The sequence below is a fragment of the Pelodiscus sinensis genome, chromosome 29 (assembly GCF_052426305.1).
Source record: "Pelodiscus sinensis isolate ZL-2025 chromosome 29, ASM5242630v1, whole genome shotgun sequence".
Taxonomy (NCBI): Eukaryota; Metazoa; Chordata; order Testudines; family Trionychidae; genus Pelodiscus; species Pelodiscus sinensis.
In genome coordinates, this window is record NC_143080.1 from 1,019,371 (window position 1) to 1,039,889 (window position 20,519).

At 45.7% G+C, this 20,519-nt stretch overlaps 1 protein-coding gene and 1 long non-coding RNA gene across 7 annotated transcripts in view; one reads left to right on the forward strand and one right to left on the reverse strand.

Moving 5' to 3' along the window:
- Window positions 1-20,519, forward strand: part of FAM117A (family with sequence similarity 117 member A) — a 57,811-nt gene that overhangs the window by 26,656 nt on the left and 10,636 nt on the right. For 4 of the 5 annotated variants that reach the window (XM_089773979.1, XM_075911321.2, XM_089773978.1 and 1 more), the window contains one exon: window positions 20,009-20,172. In XM_089773979.1, coding sequence (XP_089630105.1) covers window positions 20,152-20,172 — 21 coding nt within the window. In that variant the 5' untranslated portion in view covers window positions 20,009-20,151. Of the gene's footprint in view, window positions 1-178; window positions 477-20,008; window positions 20,173-20,519 lie in introns of those variants that run through there. The other variant, XM_089773980.1, reaches the window with a different exon arrangement.
- The window catches only part of LOC106731804 (uncharacterized), a 32,873-nt gene continuing 15,204 nt past the window's right edge, over window positions 2,851-20,519 (reverse strand). For both annotated transcript variants that reach the window (XR_016348043.1, XR_016348042.1), the window contains 2 exons: window positions 19,466-19,670; window positions 2,851-7,282 (listed from right to left, as the gene is read on the reverse strand). This is a non-coding gene — a long non-coding RNA (uncharacterized LOC106731804). The remainder of the gene's footprint in view (window positions 7,283-19,465; window positions 19,671-20,519) is intronic.

Sequence of the window (20,519 nt, forward strand, 5' to 3'; positions counted from 1 at the left end):
GGAGGGGCAGGTGAGGGGGGGGCAGGTACTGGGGGGGGGAGGGGCAGGTGAGGGGGGGCCCCGCCGCTCGACAGACCCCGCCCCTCCCCCCACCCAGCTGTGTCCGCGGGGGCCCGTCCGCGCCCCCCCTGCCACGTGCCCGGGGTCCCGCCCCCCCGTAGCCGGGCCGCGCCGGGGTCAGGCGGGGCCTGCGGGAGCCGGGTCTGAGTCCCGGGGGCTCCTCGCTGCTTTTGCCAAGGGGCGACGTTTCCTTCGGGCCGCGGCGCAGGGCGTGGGGCTGAATCCAGCCCGGGCAGCGCGGGCTCCGTTTGCCGAGCCGTGCACGAGAGGCGGCAGCAGAGCCCTTCCCCTCGGGCCTGCAGGGCGATGCAAAGCGCCGCCGCCGTTGACCCAAGTTCTAGCCGGAAGGTTGGATGCGGAGGCTTCTACTCTGCTTGCTTAGGTTGAGTTTTGCACGGTGTTCTACAGAGTTGTAGGTGAGCTGGTTTGTAATGCTGGGAAAGTAGCTTATTTCTGCAAAAGCGGCGAGGAGTCCTGTGGCACCTTAGAGACTCACTGAAGTGTAGGAGCATAAGCTTTCGTGGGCAAAGACCCACTCGTCAGATGCATGTGAAGTGGGTCTTTGCCCATGAAAGCTTATGCTCCTACACTTCAGTTAGTCTATAAGGTGCCACAGGACTCCTCATCGCTTTTGCAGATTCAGACTAACACGGCGACCCCTCTGATACTTAGCTTATTTCTAGTGGCTAGATAACATGGCAGCGATCGGTGATAAAATACTTAATCTGTATTTATCATCTGGCACTGGCTTGGTTATGGTGACATAACTCTACAGGGGTCTCCAATTATTTGCCTTGAATTTCCCATCTTTAAAAAGGAAACAAGGTACTTTCCCTTACAGGAATGGTTAGTAGGGTTGCTTAATGTTTGTAAAGAGAATGCAAACCCTACAAAGTGTGCTATTATCAACTTGGCAAGATGGAGAACAAACTGACAATGATCCCACCAGCATAGGGATTAAAAACTCCTGTGATCTTGGCTAGAACCTCCATTCTCAGCTTCAGAGTTCGTTTCAGATTTAAATCGGAACCATATCAGCTGCTTTCCTGAAGGGATGGGTAGAAAGTGCCACATCTTAGTGTAAACAGCTGATGAAACTTGCAGCTACAGTCTCTTTATTCTATCCAGATCCTCAACCTGAGCAGAGAGTGGCTTTGGCTCTATCCACAAGAACATAGTGTTCAAATGGCTGATGCTGATTCAGGTTTAAACTGAAGTTCTATATTTGTGGATGTTGCAGGTTCCTGGGACTGATTAACAATGGGGATGATTAACATTTTTAGACATTTCTCCTGTAAGTGCATTATTTCCATAGCATATCATGTCTTTTGTATCGACTATCCTGTGCCCTGGATATTCACTACATAATGTTGGCACTTGGCATGCTGTTTTTAAAAGGGAAGTAATTTGAATCCTTACCAAGTACTGTGTTAGGGAAAGCAGCATTGGCTAGAGCTAGGGATCATTCTGAGACTTGGTTTGTTTTCTGCAACTGACTTTGAGAGAATCACATGGTTTCCTACAATAGGGATATTCCTAAAATAAGGATATTTACTCGCCTTTGTAAAGCACATTTAGATTGAGTAATGGAAGTTCTCTGTTCAGATTATCAATATAAGAAAAGTACATGAAATGAGAACCTACTTGTGAATGCTTTTTAAATACAAGTTGAGTGGGTGGAAGTGAGTAATGAGAACCTGGAATGGGTGAGATATGGAGGAAAAAACACTTGAAGTGTAAGGAGTGGGAGGTTTGAGACCAGAAGCAAAGGTATAGTAGAGCAAGAACTAAATTATCCAGAAGGTATTTTTAACAGCATTAAAACAATTTTGGTAGATACAGTAAATTTAAAATTTCATGTGGGTATTCTAATTACATGCACAAATAAGGAGCTTTCATTTTGGGGGTCTTGGGGCTAACAGATCTTTTTTGCACATTTGCCTGTTTGAGGAAGGGGAAATTTGTTCTTTACTTTTGCATTATAACAAGTTGCCTTCTTTTAAGATGGCTTTAGATCACAGTTAAAAGAAGCTAAACTGGAAAGATGCATCTGGAGTCACAGTACATCCTATTGCTGGGTTCATTTGACTTGATACGGGAGCAATAATTTAAATTAATTTGTATTATAAGATCCCAAGCTGCATTGCTGAGGTATCTCTACATTCTTTTTAAAAAAATCACTTGGTATAATCTTGGAGAGTTTGAGAGTGTGTGGAAATGTATTTCCCTCATGATTGCTGGATTGCATGATTATTTCTAGGGTTGCCCATGAATGCTGGGCTGCTGCTGGAATCTTCCTTCCTCGATGAACATGGAATGAGCAGCATAATGCTTATTTTGGACTAAACAGAGGATTACATGGACTTTTCAAATAGCAAGGAAAATTGGTCACATTTTGGCCTACTAACCTAGACAGTACCCATTTGAAATGCTTTTATATTTGGTTTTATGCACTAGTTAAATCTACTTTAGGGTGGGTGAGAAGCAATCACTTCTGTAAAGTGAGAATTTGTGATTGTTCCTCACTTGTTATGCATTTCGTTATTTGAGACTTATAGCAATCATTTATTTTTCTGCCACTGTGACTGTTATTATTGATCAAAGAAGCCATTCGAGTATTTTCCCCAATTTACATTTGAAACGAGTTTGAATTACACGACACATTTCTTGGAGCACTAATCCCCCCCCCATGCCACCTCTACCCTGAAACTGAAAGGAAACGGCTGTGAATACGCAACTTATCATTCGGCAATCTGAAAACATAGAAAATTAAAACAAAACTTTATTGGGAAGTTAGGACAGGTATAGCTGCTGGATGCATTATGCAGTCTCATTGTGGCTCTTTACTGCTGGGTGACATGGCATTAGATGCTGATAGGTTTACTGAAAGTGAGAAGGCTGGAAATCCATTGACATTCTGTTCAAAAACAGGAATTGCTGATCTTCATTTCTTCTTGGCTTTGTGCCCTCACAGCTCAGGCTCTAGCAGCTTGAATGTTTCCTCTTGATCATAATCCATTTCATGTACATTTGAGATGCATTTAAATTTCCATTGCCATGCCCCAGTCACCGTTTATGCAATAAGCCTCAGTTTACCATGCGTACGTGTGGGAGCTACTGGCTGTGGTTTAACTACAAACTTTTACTGTTCCTAATTCTAAAACTCTCTGCAATCTTGGAATCTCCATGCTGGAATCTGTTGCTATCAGTTTTTTCCTCCTTCCTGTGCCCTGGCTTATTGGATGGCTCATGAGTGGTTTGGCTGCTAGCCTTTTGAGGTGGGTCACTCTTAAAAAGCTGAATCCTGGCAGTTTCTCCAGTCCTAGCTGTCTCTTTCCTTGGCTTTGATGCATTTACAATCCAATATGTAGGGCTGGGGAAGAGACCTTAGTGAGCCAGGCTGATTCTGCAGCTGCTCTGTTCACAGAAAATCCCACTGAAATAAAATAGGGAGCAGCTGTTGAATCTGCCCCTTAAAAAGCTTCTGCTAAATTGCATAGCTCTTCTGCAGTGCAGGAGCCAGGAAAACAATTCTGAGAGGGGAAGGGTTTGTTGTTTAGGGTTTAGAAGTCTTCGTGCTTTGAAGTTTCTAGTGTGTGGCAGTGAAGGTAGCCATAGTAGTTTTGTTTATCCCTTATCTCTTCAATGGTGTGGCTTATGCTGGTAAGGTCGGTAAATTATTACCCTGTCTGAAGATCCTATTCAGATATGAGCCAGACCCACATCTACTCTCTCCTTTTACACTGCTTACAGGACTTGGGAGACAGCTGTTGCTATCGAAATCCCATAGGTACAGTAAGTCACGAGCCTCTGTTCTCACAAAGATGGAGTCAGCGCTGTGGAAATGTTGAGGGTTATTTCAGTTCTCTGTAGACAAAGCTGCGCTGTGTGAAGCTCCCTCCAGTTGTTTCCTTCAAAGTATGTTCCAAGCTCCCCACTGGAAAATGTCTCTGCTCAGTATCCAGACTCTGAGCTCCACACGGACCTAAGAATGCGTTTCTACATACTTTATGCTTGTCAGTCTTCTGGGATGAGAACCAGCCAGTCCTGGCTTTCTGGAGATCTTGCACCAGGTGGCTTAAATTTGGCTTTCTAATTGTCTAAAGTAAATTGTTGAGATCTTCTGAGCTTCCTCTTTGCCAGACTGACCATTGGCAAAGGCAACTATTTAAGAAAGCTTGGATCTTAATGTATGTGGCAGCATTGGGGTACCTGGTGCTTTATACATGTAAGTGCACCAACCCACCCTTCTGCTGAGCTTGCCGTCTACCTTAGACAACACACAGGTAAAAGGTGGGGATGGAGCAGGGCACCCTAAAAACAAAGTAACTTAATAGTTATGTTAGTAGTCCTAGTGATATATTTCCTGTATATGTATTTGAAATGTCTGTCTGTCCGTGTGTGAGTCCATTTGTTCAGGAACTGTTTCCAAAAGGTAAGAGCTAGGACCACCAAGTTCAGTCCGCAGCTTTATCTTATAACGTAAAGTAAGGTCAGGGTTTGGTTGTGCCAGGGTAGTGGGATATGCATGGTATGCAGTTGTTTTGTAGCAAATGGGAAAGAGAGAGGGGTGTGATAGCAGGAACAGTTATACTCATACACGATCACGGGGGGGGGGGGGCAGCAAGCACAGAGACATGAATGACCACAGGGGGATGGCAAGCATGACCTCTGTCACCCTCGGCGAAAACTGACAGGCACGCCATGCAGGTCTGTGTCTCCTTCCCCCCCTTTCTCCCTGGCTCTGGGGAGAAGCCAGCAGGTGGGGTGCATGACTCCCACTGCCCCAGGGAGAAGCCGGTGGCCTCCCTCAGCCACTCCCCGGCCTCCCCACCCTGTGCCCTGTAAGTCTTCTAGTTAAAAATAACAAGTTTTTGTTTGTACTGTAATGTAAACTGTTAAGGTCAGGGATGACTGGTTAGCAGTGCACAGGTGGCCACAGACTGTTTTTAGGGGAGTCTTGGAGGAAAGGGAGGGTGTTTATTGGCCCGCTGGAGGGGAGATTATCATATAGGGAGTGGTATGACAATGTGCATAAGAGGTGGGAATGTAAGTCTGTATTTGTGGCAGTGTCGTGCATGAGAGGGAATAGTGTAGAAATGCAGAGGGTCTTAACCTGCTCATGCATGTAGCTAGGGTTGAGGGAGAGCGTTGATTAGGGATGACTTTTCAGTTTCCGCATCTCCTGTCAGCTTAATAGAGCCAGTATTGGTAACATGAGAAATTATAGACAGTATCACTCACTGGTAAATATTCCCTTTTTTTTACAGGACGCACAACTTTCCTCTGTCCTATAGCTTATAAAATTACTAGCAGATGTACCCAGCATTGCTTGGGTCCTTAACTGTACTGATGGTTGGGATGTTTTTTGGAAGTGAAAAGGAAAATGTGCATGCTGTATTTTCATGATTGTATTGGGGAAGGGCTTGGGGCGGTGCAAAGCAGGGAAGCTGGTAGGTGTGGGGTAGGGCTCAGAAGGGGTTGAGGTTCAGGAGTCAGGGCAAAGGGCAGGAGGTGCGGGAGGCCTCTGGGCAGAGGGGTGAAGGTGAATAGTGAAAGGGATGGAGGGAGCTGGAGTGAGAACAGAGGGTGGGAAGCTCGGGGCAGGAGCGAGGTGGGAGTGCTGTCCTCCTGGTATGCTCTGAACAGCCCCCTCCCTTTCCATGTTATGGAAGACAGTCTTATTCCAGGCATTTCCCATTGTCCTGCTACATCCATATCCTGACCTTGCTTTGTCAGGATAAGAAGCAGCTGCATACCTAATTTGGTCCTAGCTTGTACTGTTTAGGAGGAGTTCTTGAATTAACAGACAGATGGACTTACCAACAGACAACTGCACTCTCAAATATATATTTAGATAGTGTTTCTTTAACTTTTCAGGAAATTTCTATTAACTGATATGACTTATCTAGCTGGATTTTGTTGCTTGCTCTCTGAATTTGCCTTAGTTGAGCTGCTGAATCATTTTCTGGCTGCATAGATCTCGCTAAATGGCGAAGAACTGAGCGAATTGGCATGATAAAACTTGATTTGGTATCAGTGTGAAACCATGGCTGGTGAATATCGTAGATTTAACTGGTTGGGGTACTGTTTCATATGCAGTTAAGTCTAGTTAAGAATAAAACATTGTATAGGAGGAAAAATCTGTACCACTTGAAAGCATTCGCTTGTGTACTTTGTCTATATGGTAAAGATAGAGCAGAGCCTGGGAATCCATTAATATTTCTCCTTCTTGCCTTCCTCCTTATCTCTGCCGCAGCAGTTCTATCATGAACTTGAAGGCCTCTGTTTGATGTAGTAACTGGATATTTGCTGCAGGGTTCCAGTGTGCACCCTGAGGGCACACACAAGCTTTCATTACCAAAAGAGTGGCCCAGGTGTTGGTGTTTTTTCTGCTGTTGGGTTTCCTTTATTCTGTTGAGTAACACCTGTAACTTTCCCAGCTGCATTTATGCAGGGGTGCCAGAGTTCGGCCTACAGCCTGCCACTCCTCTTTAATATGTCCCTGCACTTTGGTGAAGATTTGCTCCGTACAAGTGACTGCTTCGAGCAAATAAAGCGTTGCATGCTGGAATCCGTGTGCTGCAGCCATTCTTTCTTTCACATAAGCTGTGGCCAGTTGTCTGGTCAGTTTAATGCCAGTTAGCTGGAAGTCAGATGGCTTTGTGGTAATTGTGAGAGGGGTAATTCAAGACACACGGCTCATGGAATGAACTTCGGTAATAATGGTCAACAGTAGAGCGTAACTTGGATTATGCTGTGCTGTGTCACTTGCACACAAACTCTGCTCAGCCAAACTGAAGGAATAAAACTGAACTTGAGAGTCATGGGGCATGCTGCTGTTTTTTCCCTCTTAGGGGCTTGTGAAGCGTGTATGGATTGACAGGATTCAAGGGGTTGGGGACTGGGAGGAAGCTGTCCAGAAAGGAAATGCCTTATGGATTGGCCTGAAAATGGGAAGATCTCATGCTGATACTCATGCTGCTGCTCTAGATAAATACAATCCAGTCAGTTCTCTCTTCTATTAAATATGGCTGCATATGGTATAACGCTGTGCCATGAGGCCAGATGCAAAATGCAGGCTGTGTAATGTTTAATGTAGAACAAGTTTCTCGTGAGCAGGGTAATCAGAGCCACTTCAGAGTAGTGGTGTCTTCATTTAATGTGGATCATACCTTCACTGGAAACTGGCTGCCCTCAGCTTGCCGGTCTCTTTACAGGTCTGGGAAGGGGAAAATAAGGGATGTGATCCATCTGTCGTTATTTTTGACTTGTGTTGACAGTTCTGTATCAAAGTAGCTGCTCCTTCCTTTAAAAATGCAAGATATTCTTTAAAATGCTGCTGCTTGGGTAAATTTGAGATTAGCGTGCCCTAAAGGCATGGGATGGCTTTTATGGGCTATCTCACTAGTTTCCTTGAGATGGACTTCTGGATTTGTGTGTCTGGATCCTTTCTTCTCCATCAGAATTTAAACAAAGGATTTTCTGGTGGTCTACCGACGTAGTACAGTGATGTTGCTCTGAGTATGGTACAGATCCAGAACCACTGGAGACTCCGATCTGTCAGGGACTGGGACTATCAACTCTTAAATCCAAAGATTGTTTTAGTTTTCATTTGTACCGCACCTAGTCTGTTGGTATTCTGATGTCAGTTGAGGCCTCTAAGCACTGTGTCTCCTATGTAATAAAATAACTTTTCCTGTGACAAGTTGCTGGGTACAAAAATAAATCGGCCTGGTTTAAGCTACTTAGGCTTAACAGTGAACTGAGCTCATTGGCCACACTGTTCTCCAAATTAGCAAAGCCATAAGATTTTGGTAACATTGTATGTGGTAATTATTGCTTTTTAAAAGCTTTTGCACTGGAGTCCTGCTATACCTTGTATACTTCATTTTGGACATAGAAGCAAATTGAGGCTTGGAAGGTTTTTTTATATTTCCCTCCCTCCCTTCCTCCCTCCCTCCCCCCGTGTTTAATGTTAGAAATATTAGGAATATAAAATCTGGGCAGTTTTTTTTACTGAAATATTTCCCCAGGACCCAGAGGGTTGAGTGGGTGTTTCCTCCATCCTTTGGTTGAGGACAGTTATATGGTGGTGATCTCTACTCCTCACTCTCAGGCGTTCTATTTTTAAACAGGTTTAGCAAAAACAAACCAGAGTCTTTAATGAGGAATAAAATTGGTTCCTCTCAATTACTCAGGGTTTCACTTTGTATTTGACATAATCTTACTAATTCTTCTGTTATCTGTAATCTATTAGGTTAAAAAAGGAAACAAGACCTACATTTCAAATGTTAAAAACAAGCAAAAACCTGTTTCTGAAGTAACACTTCCTGTTGTTTTATATAGTACATCCAGGGGACAGTATCCCACCTGGTCACTGTACCTCACCCTTACTTACCCTTGCAAGGCATAAAAGCCAGCCCAGAAATGCTGCATGTGTGCGCTGGGGATAAGAGATCCTCTTGCTTGAAGGCCCTGTTGAAGAGAACTCTCAGACCAGGCCACTGAAGCCAAAGATTCAGTTGGAGGCTGAAATCCTCCAGATGGGTTTTTCTAACTATAAAATGAGCTTTTGAGAATTAAGCTAAAAGGTGAAAAGTTCAGCTCGTTTTCTCCAGTAACTGGGTACTGAGCTGCTGCTTTGGCTCCTATAATTTGCGGTTGGGTTCAGTGACCCTGCTCCTCAATGCATTGTCCTTGGAGTGGTTGCCCCCAAAAAGCCTCAACTTCTCCAGGTTGCACCTCTGAAATCCAGACTCTGGTCCGGAACCACGGTTGTTGCTGGGAGCCCCAACGGGAAAGGGCATCTGGCAAGCCCTGTTCCTGGGATTCCTGGTCGGGCGGGGGCGAAGCGGGGGGATCTGTCCCTGGGGAGCCCCAGCGGGCTGGAGGCCAGTGGCACTGGGGCCAGAGTGGGGCCAGCTGCAGGGAGGCTGGTGGCTAGGGACCATCCCATATCTGGCAAATTCCCTCCTTCTGGAGTGGTCAGATACTGAGGGGGCCAGATGAGGGGTCCAACCTTTAGTATTCTTTATGGAATAAATTCCTTACATTACTTCTTGCAGATGCCTCCTCCCCCTCCTCCGGACAGCTTTTCTCAGCTGCATTCTAATCAAGTTTTGAACCTGGTTACTAAGACTCCAGTTTGTTTAGTTTTGCTTGCAGGCCACATCTGGAAGCTCCAGCCCAGTTTAACCGTGGCCCCAGGAGAAGCTAATTTACGTCATCACAAATCCAGAGCGCTCTAACGTGGTAACTGCTCTTGTCCTGGACAACCCCCTTACCTTTGGCTATGAGTGAAGGACGGTTTTTTCCAGAAGGTGATTGAGTGACCTCTTTCAGTGCAAAACGGTGGCTTAATTTCCAAATTCAGCCAATAAGCTAGATAACTGGACAAGCTCTGCATGTTTTCCAGAGGGTTACGTTTTGGAGGTGGATGTCGTGGAACTGTTAGGGTTTGCTGGCTGGGTGTCTTGGAACTGTGCGTGCAGATTATGCAAGAGTCAGACGAGTATCATGGTTTAACCTCAGCTTCTGCCTCATCGCCGGAAGATGCCGTGGGTTTCATTTCTCCCAAGGCTGTGCAGTTTGTATATGTTTACTGAAATAGAGCAAAGGGCTCTGAAATGTGAAACCTGCATCTATGTGAATCTGCCCTCTTGGTTGTAAATCTTTACAAGTAAAGGATTATAACGCTAAAGGTGGCAGTGTAGGACATTTACTTGGCGCAATTTTAAAATACGGTGTATGCCAAGAGCTGTAAAAGTTTTCCGGTAACTCTGCTGCAGCGAAATGTTAATGCCAGTTGTTGGGGTCATCGGTCATGGGCGTTCTTGTCTTCCGACCTCCCCCTTTAGTTTGGTGGGTTTTCATCTTTCACTACCATGAAGAAGGTTCCTACCTGAACTTTCTTCCCGCTCAAATTGTTCTCTTGTACTCGTGTCTACTGTATGTTTGGCAGGAGCTATCCTGGCCACCTGACTTGACTCCTCCGCCATATTTGGTGAATACAGTCTTCCTTTTCTACACACACATTCTGGGAAAAGATTCAGTGCTGCCTTCCTGTTTCCAGCTCTTGGGACAAGGAAATTCCTCAGTAGGTAATCTGCTCCTTGTCTTGCATTCTGGATCCCTTCATACCCAATTCAGCTTTTATTTCTATTTTCCAGTACTTGAAGGCTTCTCATACTGTGTTGATTAGGGGCTTCTTAGTACTTAAGTAGCTTTGCCCTTCAGTGACTTAGCAAGATGCCAACATCTGCATCGTGTTCTCTTGTGTCAATTAAAAATGCTCCTTTCATTTCCAGTATGGGTTTTAGATCTGCCTTTTGCCCCTTCCGCTTCTGCAGGCCTGCCTATTGTCATCTTCCATAGAGACCGCTCTGTCTCTAGGCCATCCACGTAAGCTTTAATTCCGAATGCTGCCTGCCTGCACATCTCGCCTTGATCCCAGTCTTGACTCTCCACTTCTGACTATGCCCTAAAGACCTATTAATTGCTTCAGAGTGCAGTTGTCTAGGCCTCTCTGTAGCGTTTGCTGTGTGCTACACACAGGAGTATTGCTCAAGGATTTCAGACTTCATAGTAGCTGTGACTGGCGAAGTTAGAATGGATGTGCTGCTTTGCAGGACTCCCAGATAAAGACCTAGCCATTGCATGATTGCTTTTGATGGCCTCAAGGTATGCTTTGGCAGCAAGGTTTGAAAAGGATGGAATATTCTTACTGAGAGGCATTAAGGGAAAGCGTAGCTTCTTGTAGATCTGACTGTCACTTCCAGATTATGAAAGAGCCTCAGAATCATATGGGTTGGAAGAGACCTCAGGAGGTCATCAGGTCCAACCTCCTGCCCAGAGTAGACCAACCCCAGGTAAATCATCCCAGCCAGGGCTTTGTCAGGCCGGGACTAAAACCTCTAGGGATGGAGATTCCACCCCCTCCCTAAGTGATGCCTTCCAGTGCTTCACCCTTCCCCTAGGAAAATAGTTTACACAGTTGCTCCTTGTTCTGTCATCTGTCACCACTGAGAACAGCCTCACTCCAGCCTCTGTGGAAACCGCCTTCCGGAAGTTGAAGGTTGCTCTCAGATCCCCCCCTCGCTCTTCTCTCCTGTAGACTAAATAAGCCCAAATCCATCAGCCTCTCCTTGTAATGTAAATCATGTGCCCCAGCCCTCAATCGTTTTCATTGCATCTGCTGGACTCTCTCCTATGCATCCACATCCTTTCTGTAATGGGGGACCCAGAATTGGGCACAGTACTCCAGATGTGGCCTCCCCAGTGCCAAATAAAGGGGAATAATCACTTCTCAATCTGCTGGCAATGCTCCTAACGTAGCCTAATATGCCATTAGCCTTCTTTGCTACAAGAGCACGCTGTTGACTCATATCCAGCTTCTCATCCACTGTAACCCCGAGGTCCTTTTCTGCCAAACTGCTGCCTAGCCAGTCTGTCCTTGGCCTGTAACAATGCTTGGGATTCTTCCATCCCAAGTGCAGGATTCTGCACTTCTTGTTGAACCTAATCAGATTTCATTTGGTCCAGTCCTCCAATTTGTCTAGGTCACTCTGGACCCTATCCCTACCCTTCAAAGTATCTCTCTCCCCCTAGCTTAGTGTCACCCACAAACTTGCTGAGGGTGCAATCCATCCCTTCATCCAGGTCATTGATAAAGATGCTGAACAAAACAGACCCCAGAACCGACCTCTGGGGCACTCCGCTAGAAACCGACCGCCAGCCAGACATCAAGCTGCTGATCACTACTTGTTGAGCCTGACAGTCTAGCCAGCTTTCCAGCCACCTTACAATCCATGTACCCAATCCTTACTTCCTTAACTAGCTGGAAAGAATACTGTGGGAGACGATAGCAACAGCTTTGCTAAAGTCAAGATATATCACGTCCTCCACCTTCCCCATATCCAGAGCCAGTTACCTTGTCATAGAAGGCACATCTAGGCATGAGAGTTTGGTTTGGCCTTTGTTCTGATGATAGATGATGCTAGTAGGATTGAGAGATGCTGCAATTTACTGGTGTTGCTGTAGAACTTGAAATGGGGTAATGCATCTCTTTTGTACCTGTCCAGTCTGCAAAAATATAAATGGAGAATAAATCTCTGGCATGTGTTCACTATTGTGTTCTAGCCTTGTTAGTGACCAAGCCCTCTATCAGTTTACATTGATGCCCTGTTGTCCTGAGTCTGGCAAGACACTGAAATAATTCCATGAGGACAATCTTTAATAGGATACAACACTGAAACTTCAGCTCTGGTCACCATTGTCAGAATTGAGGCTATCACTGCTGATCGTTATACTGGAAACAAATAGTGCTTTTATGGCAGATGCTGATGTTCTGTAGGACTAAGGCAGCGAATATTACTTGCTGGTATTTGGAGGTCAGATGCCTTCAATTAAAGTGACGTCAGATGAAACGTCTCTCCCCGAATGTGATTTGTGGCTTCCCATGTTTTCTCTAAAACGTAGTCCATTAGGACCCTTCGTGTATCTTGTAGTAAAATGCAAGTAGGTAGAACAGAAAACAGACTCCATGTAGACTCTTCCTTGAAAGAAATCCCAGCATATTTATCAGCTGTACCCATAGGCTCCTGTCGGATTACTAGCTGAGCTGTTAAGACCTAGTTTATGCCGTTTTTCTAGTGGTGCCACTGTGTAGATGAAGGTGGGATTTTTTGCTTGTTTTGTTTAACCAGGATAGTTATTGGCACAACCCCTGGTGTGGACACACTTACAGATAACACTGTATAAGCCTAATTTTTATTCCCCTTCCTATAGGTTTGACCAGGTGTCTGCCAGTCAAGTTCAAGCAGTACTGATCTCCAGTGTGGACATGGCTCCTGGGATCACAAAGAACCTCCGTTATGGAGATACTGTTGCTGACTCCAGAGGGGTCACTCTTTTTAGATACTCAGTCAATGGCTTAGCTAGATGTCAGGCTTCACAGTGCTGTGGGAGGTCTTGTAGTGTTGTGCTGTGGTTTGCAAAAACACTTAGAATGCAAGAACCCCGCTGGAATTTTCTGTCTGCCTAAACTTCCCCCTGTAGCTTCAGTTGGATAAAGTGTTCACAGGATGCTTTGGAAAAGGTCTGCCTAAGGGAGCCAAGTGAACTTTTCAGATGTTGCTTGTCAAGCCTGTTGAATGCTTTGGGATGTGTGGCTGAAAGGTATTTAATAAATTAGTTCTTGACCCTAGTAATCCTCATATGAATGGGAGTGTCTTGGGTGCTGCTTATCTACTGGAGTCTCTTTTTCATGAAATGAGCATCTTAAAATGTAGATGCATTGCAGTGGATTTTCATACTCTTGCTCGAATTAGTGAGTTCAGAATTGTAACATACTCCTTGATGTGCCTACATAGCCTAGCGCACAGGTGAAATGTCTCTACTATATACCTGTGACAGCCAGGCACAATTATATCAATTTAGTATAGTTCAGCCTTAACTTTGACTTTTATCTTAAGCTCGTTTAAGTTAGGCCCTTAAAGGATCACAGTTAGTCTTAAGAGCTGACATGTTTGAAATACTTCAGTGCCTGATTAAACTGTGTAGATCTTTGAACTTTTAAACATTTTTCTGCTCCCCTTTGATAAGGATTCATTCAGCAAGGGAGAAATTAGGGGGGATTATGAAATGCAAAACTGGGAATACATTTTGCTCACTTCTGTTTCTGTCTTAGATACTGCCTGTAACTATACTGGATACAAAATTTCCAGCTACAAATGAGTCTCTTCATATTGATATCATTTTAATGATTGCCTGGGATCTGATCTTTCTGCAAAAGATACAGATGAGATGGGCACTTGGTTTTCCCCTACATCTGCCTAGAAAGCTATATGAGCTGAGATCCCAATGTTAACGTGACCGAATGACTAGAGTCCAGACATCCAGTATACAAAATGGATGGAAAAGGCACACACCTTACCTCTAAGGTCGCACTTGAACTGATGGAATAAAAAGGACTTATGCAGAAGTTGTTCATGCAGCAGTGAGACAACCAAGTGGTCTGAGAGATAGCGAGGGTTCTGTTATCATGAGTGGCTTTGCTGTCGCATAAAAATGGCGAGCCCTCAGACTTTACTCTTGTCAGCTGTGCAATTAGCTTTGGACCCAATCCAGAGCCTGCAGGCAGGTGGCAGGGCTGTTTGGACTTAGTGCAATAGGATGATAATAGAACTGCTGTAAACAGGACACTCCACCCTGCCTCGACTTCTCTCCTGCACCCTCTTTGTCAGGCTCGGAAATGTTGTTTAACTGTCTCCAATGCTTTTTTTTAGTCCTAGGCACTTTAACTGGAGGGGGAGGGGAGGCAGCTGTCATCCAACACGCCCTGCCCTCTGACTTCCTGCAGACCCTCACCCTTCCCCCATCTGGGATACTGTTGCCTCTAAGGGAACTACTGTGTCCTCTTGCAGATCTGACCCCCTGCAGTGGCAGGATGCTTCATCTGAGAGGAGTGGAGGTCGGGCTGCTCACGGGCCCTCCTCATGACTTCAGCCTGTGCATTTGTGATTCCTCCAACAGGTGTTAGAGGTATCTTATCTTAGAGAAGTGTTCATGCCCATGCTCATTGCTTGTGTTCCTATTAGCATGCAGAGGAACTGGCCTTTGCCAGACCAGCCCCACCAATGCATTTGAGGGTGTGCAAATAGAAAGGCATCAGTGGTGCTGTAAAAGGGAGTTTCTGGGCTATAGTGTGATCTGGGATGGTGGAGGGTGGGGGTAAGAGGCTGTTATGGTAGCGTGTTTAGCCCTCCTCTGCTACGGCTAGAGGAGACAGTTGTGTGGTACCAGCTGAGATACACGTTAGCAGCCTCTCCCTGAGAGTAACTGCTACCACTTGAGCAGGTTTTTAAACTAGAACTAGGGTATGGCTTTCTCAGACAAAGTTATTTCAAGCAAGGACAGTGTCTTCAAATTTCTACAGGGCTGTCCCCAGTCCCACTGGGGCGCCTGTAGGCCCGGCTGCAGCACCAATATTAAATAATCGTTTCCAGCCATACTATCGGCCTCTAGGACAAGTTGCTTTTTGTTTCCGTTCCTCCTCACCTGAAACTCAATTTATTACTTCAGCTATTTGTAGGTGATACAAATCTAGTTGATAGGCGGCTGTATGGGAGCCAAAAGGCTAGTAATCAGAGGGCAGCCATTTCAGAGCACGTAGACTGCCATGTGGCAAGGATAGCAAAGCCTTTGTATATTGAACCATGTGGTTTCTAAAAGATATTTATAGGCTTGAATTATACTTTAAAACCTAATAGCACTAAACGATTTCTTACTCATGGTGTTCTGAATGGGGGAGGAGGAGAGTTAGGTATGTAAAACACCTGATGGAGGGCTGTCCAAGGCCTCATTGACTCACCGCCACAAGGCCGTTCGGGCTGAATTTAATTTGCAAATTAATTTACATGTTTAATCAAATCAAAACTGACTGCAAGCAAACCCTAGCGTTGGCTTGAGCTTGCATGTTCCTTGACAGAATAGAAAATGCTGGTTTGCCTTCATCAGTAAACACTTGCTGCTCGTCATTGCCCTGCCGTTCCAGGGAGAAGGGGGACTACGCTAGCTGGTCACGCAATGCATGGAGCGCACCCACACAACGTGCTTGGGGGTGGGGTTGTCTGTAACATGCCCCCTGTTCAGTGCACTGCCAAGAGCAGTCTGGCGTTCGGTCCTCGTAGCTTTTGGCACGCAATGGGAGCACGTCTGCCCACACAGTTACTGACATGAACTTGCACTGGTGTTGACAGAAGCTTTTCTGTTCATAAAGCGGCAGTTGTGAAAATACTGAATCGCCCTCCAGCGGGCTAAGCAATGAAACCGAGCACCAGGCTCTTCTGAGTGTTCTGCCTGTGACACTCACCAAATCACTTATCCTCTCTGCTTCATAGTGGGTCTGCGAAATAGGGGGATGTATTTACTGACCTCCTTTAGTGCTTGCAGAACACCGTCCATTGGAGGATACCAAAGTGCCTCCAATCCTAGAACACCAGAACTGGAAAGGACCTTGAGAGGTCATCACATCCAGTCCCCTGTCCTCACGGCAGGGCCAAGCATCAGCTAGAACATCCCTGACAGGTGTCTGTCCAACCTGCTCGTCAGTATCTCCAGAACTCCATAACCTCCCTGGGCAATTTATTCCAGTGTTTAATCACCCTGACAGGCAGGAAGTTTTTCCTAATGTCCAACCTAAACCTCCCTGGCTGCAATTTAAGCCCATTGCTTCTTGTCCTGTCCTCAGAGGTCAAGAAGAATAATTTTTCTCCCTCCTCCTTGTAAGACCTGTTTAGATACTTGAAAACTGCCCTCATGTCGTCTGTTGTCTTTTTCTGACTAAACAAACCCAGTTCTTTCAAATTCCCTCATAGCGCATGTTTTCTAGAACTTAAATCACTTGTTTGCTCTTTTCTGGACCTTTCCAGTTTCTCCATATTTCCTAAAACGAATGCAGTGCTCCAGTTGAGGCCTAATCCACACAGAGTAGAGCGGAAGAATGACTTCTCATGTCTTGCTCACAACACTCCTGTTAATGCATCCCAGAACTTTTTTTGTAAGTGTCACACTGTTGACTCATTTAGCTTGTGTTCCACTATGACCCCTAGATCTTTGTGCGGTACTCCTTCCTAGACAGACACCTCTCATTTTGTCTGTCTGAAACAGATTGTTCCTTCCTAAGCGGAGTACTTTGCATTTGTCCTTAATGAATTTCATCCTGTTTGCCATTACTCCAGTTTGTCTAGATCCCTTTTTGGTATCCTATCCTCCACAGCACTTGCAACGCCCCCCAGCTTGGTATTGTCCACAAACGTTGTAAGTGTCCTCTCTGCCAGTGACTGGCAACCTAGGGTAGCAAGTGGGCCGCATGAGTCGCCCTCCTCCAGCTCAGTGGGCTACAAGATTGTCGTAACCATGATGCCTCCCAGGGTAAGTGCTCGCTGCGCTTGGGTCCCTAGAATTTGCACAATGTGCCATTTGAACTGTAGCAGCGCTTCGATTGGATGCAGAGGGAGCGTCCAGCTCACTATAGCGTGTCCAGTCAGCATGCATTTCACACATCCTTAAAGCGTGTCACCGTAGTAACACCTGGAGGGAAAAACTGTGGAGGAAACCCAGCAGCATCCAGCAACCCTACAAGTGAGCAGTGATAAAATGTCTCATGGGCCTCGTACAGAACCCTAGGGGGCTGCAGGTCGCTCACCTCTGCTCTGTGCTGTTATCTAAATCGTTGCTGAAGATACTGAACGGAACTGGTTCCAAAACTGATCCCTGCGGAACCCCACTTGTTAGGTCCTTCCACCATGACTGAGAGTTATCCAGCCAGTTACGCATTCACCGAATAGTCGTCCCATCCATGGTGTATTGCCCTAGTTTAATTATGAAAAGGTCGGGCGAGACTGCATCAAACGTTTTACTAAAGTCTAGGTGTACCACATATTCCACTTCCCCCTTATCCACAAGGCTCCTTATCCTATCAAAGAAAGCTCTCAGGTTGGTTTGACATGATTTGTTCCTTCCAAAGCCATACTGGCTGTTACCCATCACCTTACTATTTTCCAGGTGTTTGCAGATGGATTACCTCATTGCTTGCTCCATTATCTTCCTGGGCATGGAAGTTAAACTAACTGGTCTGTAGCTTCCTGAGTGGTTCTTATTTCCTTTCTCTAGATGGGCACTAGATTTGCCCTTTTCCAGTCTTCTGGAATCTCTCTTGACTTCCCGAAGGTGATCACTAAAGGCTCAGATTCCACTGTCAGCTCCTTGAGTTTCTAGAGTGCATTTCATAAGGCCCTGGTCACTTGAACTCATTTAACTTTTCTTATTTTACCTTCTGAACCTACCTCTCTTTCTCCAGTATTCCCTTAAGGCATCTAATTGCTATCAACCTTCTTGGTGAAAACTGAAACACGGATGTTGTTAATAGGGATGCAATTGTGTAGTCAATTAACTGATAAGCAAAAGCTTATAGATTAATGCTATAGACTACACGCATTCTCCCACCAGTAAATTTTTTAGCAGGCTGGCCAGAAGCACAGCTCAGTCACAGCTTGTGTCTGGTCTGGGACCTACCTTTGCATTTTAAAGTGTACGAGGAGCCAGGTGGGCAGTCAGCCTAGCTCAGTTCCTGCTCACGCCGGGTCCGGGAGCTCAGACCTGTCCCCTTAGGCGGGGGCTGCTGCCACCCCATGCTGTTATGTCTGGATCACAGTTAACATTGTGGGGCAACAGGCAGCTGGTCTGTGAGAGGGAGCTGGTTTGGCACTCCATGCGGCTGCCTCTGGTGGCAGCATGGAGTGTGTGCGGGGGGGGGGGGAAGGGGGATCCTTGGGAGGGGGGCCGGAGCGCACTGGCTGCTGCCCCCACTCCTGGGGACTGTAGAATAGTCAAGTAGGCGATAAGAATTCATGAGGTTGATCGACTACTTAACTGATATTTAACATCCCTCGTTGGGCACCTCCGTTTTCACATATTCTGTTTTTCCCTCTTTATTGAGTAATGGGTCTATACTGTCTTTGGGCTTCCTCTCGCTTCTGATATATTTGTAGAATGTTTTCTTGTTACCCTTTGTTTATAGCTAGAGGGAGCTCTTTTTGTGCCTTCATCTTTCTAATTTTGCACATACATCCTTGCGGTGTTTGTTTATATTCATCCTTTGTCATTTGCCCTGGTTTCCACTTCTTGTAGGACTCCTCTTTGACTTTGAGTTCTCCTGGGTAAGCCAATGTGGCTTCTTGCCATACTTCCTGTCTTCCCTTTGCACTGGAATAGTGGACTCAAACGCCCTTAATGTCCCTTGGGAAAACTGTTAACTGTCTTTGATTTTTTTTTCCACTTAATCTTGCTTCCCAAGGGACTTTACCTACCAGCTCTGAGTTGACTACGGTCTGCCTTCTTGAAATCCATCATCCTTACTTTGCCGTGCTCTTTTCTACCATTCCTTGGAATCATGAACTCAGTCCTTTCGTGATTACTCACCCAAGCTGCCTGCCGCTTTCATTAAGCCCCTATTCATTCCTGTGAGGCAAGTAAATATTTAGCTCCTCTTTAGAGAAACTGAGGCATGGGCTCCAGCGTGCGTGCAGTGTCACGATCTTAGATTAGAACCCAGATTTTCTGACTCAGTTGTGTGTTGTGGCTATTAGGCAACATTGCCATGTAGGCTTACTCGCTGTTTGCACAGTACAGCATTAATGCAAAAGTATTGTAGATGCGCCAAGTATTTCAGTATGCCCTTGACCTGGGGCTACCTTGAATTCTTAAATTCAATTGGCATTTCTAATCCACAGCTTCAAGTAGCTAATTCAGCACTGAGAGAAGTTCCTGCATGGGGAAAAGAATCTTACTTTGGTAAACATTAGCATAGATCTGCATCGTGGAGGCATTTAGGCAGGCTTACCTTCTCTGGACCAGCTAGCCAACAACCCTGGGACTCCTGACAGTTGATTAACAGGACTTCCATCATGGTCTCAATTCAGGCTGGGAGATGGCAAGGGAGAGCATAACATTTTTCGCCTTCCTCTGTAGCATGGGGTACAGATCACATCACAGCTGGAGGATTATCTGCATCTTGGGGTCTTCAAAGTATTTGAAGGCTTCAGTATCTGAGAAATAGATGAGAGGATTATTCTAGCAGTGGGTGGGTGAGATTCTGTGTCCTGCACTGTGCAGGGGGTCAGACTAGATGATCATAATGGTCCCTTCTGACCTTAAAGTCTGAGTCTATTTGTGCTACTATAATGGGGTATGTGCAGTGGATTAATTAGGGCTTCTCTTGCTGCTTCCGGTAACTGAACTGATTTCTCTTTCTCTAGCTGCACATTCTGGTTGTGCTCAATCATCCCCGAAATGGGTTTTCACTTGGTCGCAGGGTATCAAATGGAAGACATTTAAAGCACTTAGTTATGGACAGAGACTTAATTTTTCTACCTTTTCCTTCTAGCGAGTGTTCCATGTGCTGCTGGTGAAAAGACCTGCCGGACCAGAGCCCCCCGAGTGAGACGCACCTCTTCGCTAGACACCATCCTCGGATCGTACCTCCTAGGACAGTGGCCGAGGGATGCTGATGGGACACTTGCTTCATGCATGAATGACAAAGCTACCCAGGTATGCACTGTAGCCTTGCAAGGTCTGAAATAGGGGAGGGTCACAGAATGCTGCTGATCCTTACAGAAAGCTTTTGGCTGTTCCACTGTTACTTTCTAGGAAGACCTTCTCCTCTTACTTCTCAGTCTCACTTCTCTCTGGCTGGCTATGGAATTAAATTCCCTCGGCCTTGTTTGGAGGCAGATGGCCTCTGGCTTTTTGCTGCAATATTGGCTCCGTGTTAGGGGTTGGGTTTGGTTTTGTTTTGCTGGTTTGCAGCTCTAGGCCAAATGCTTATATAACACTTATGGGCTCCGTGCCACACAGTAAGAAGTCAAGGGTGCTGCCACAGAAGGACTGGCTTAGTG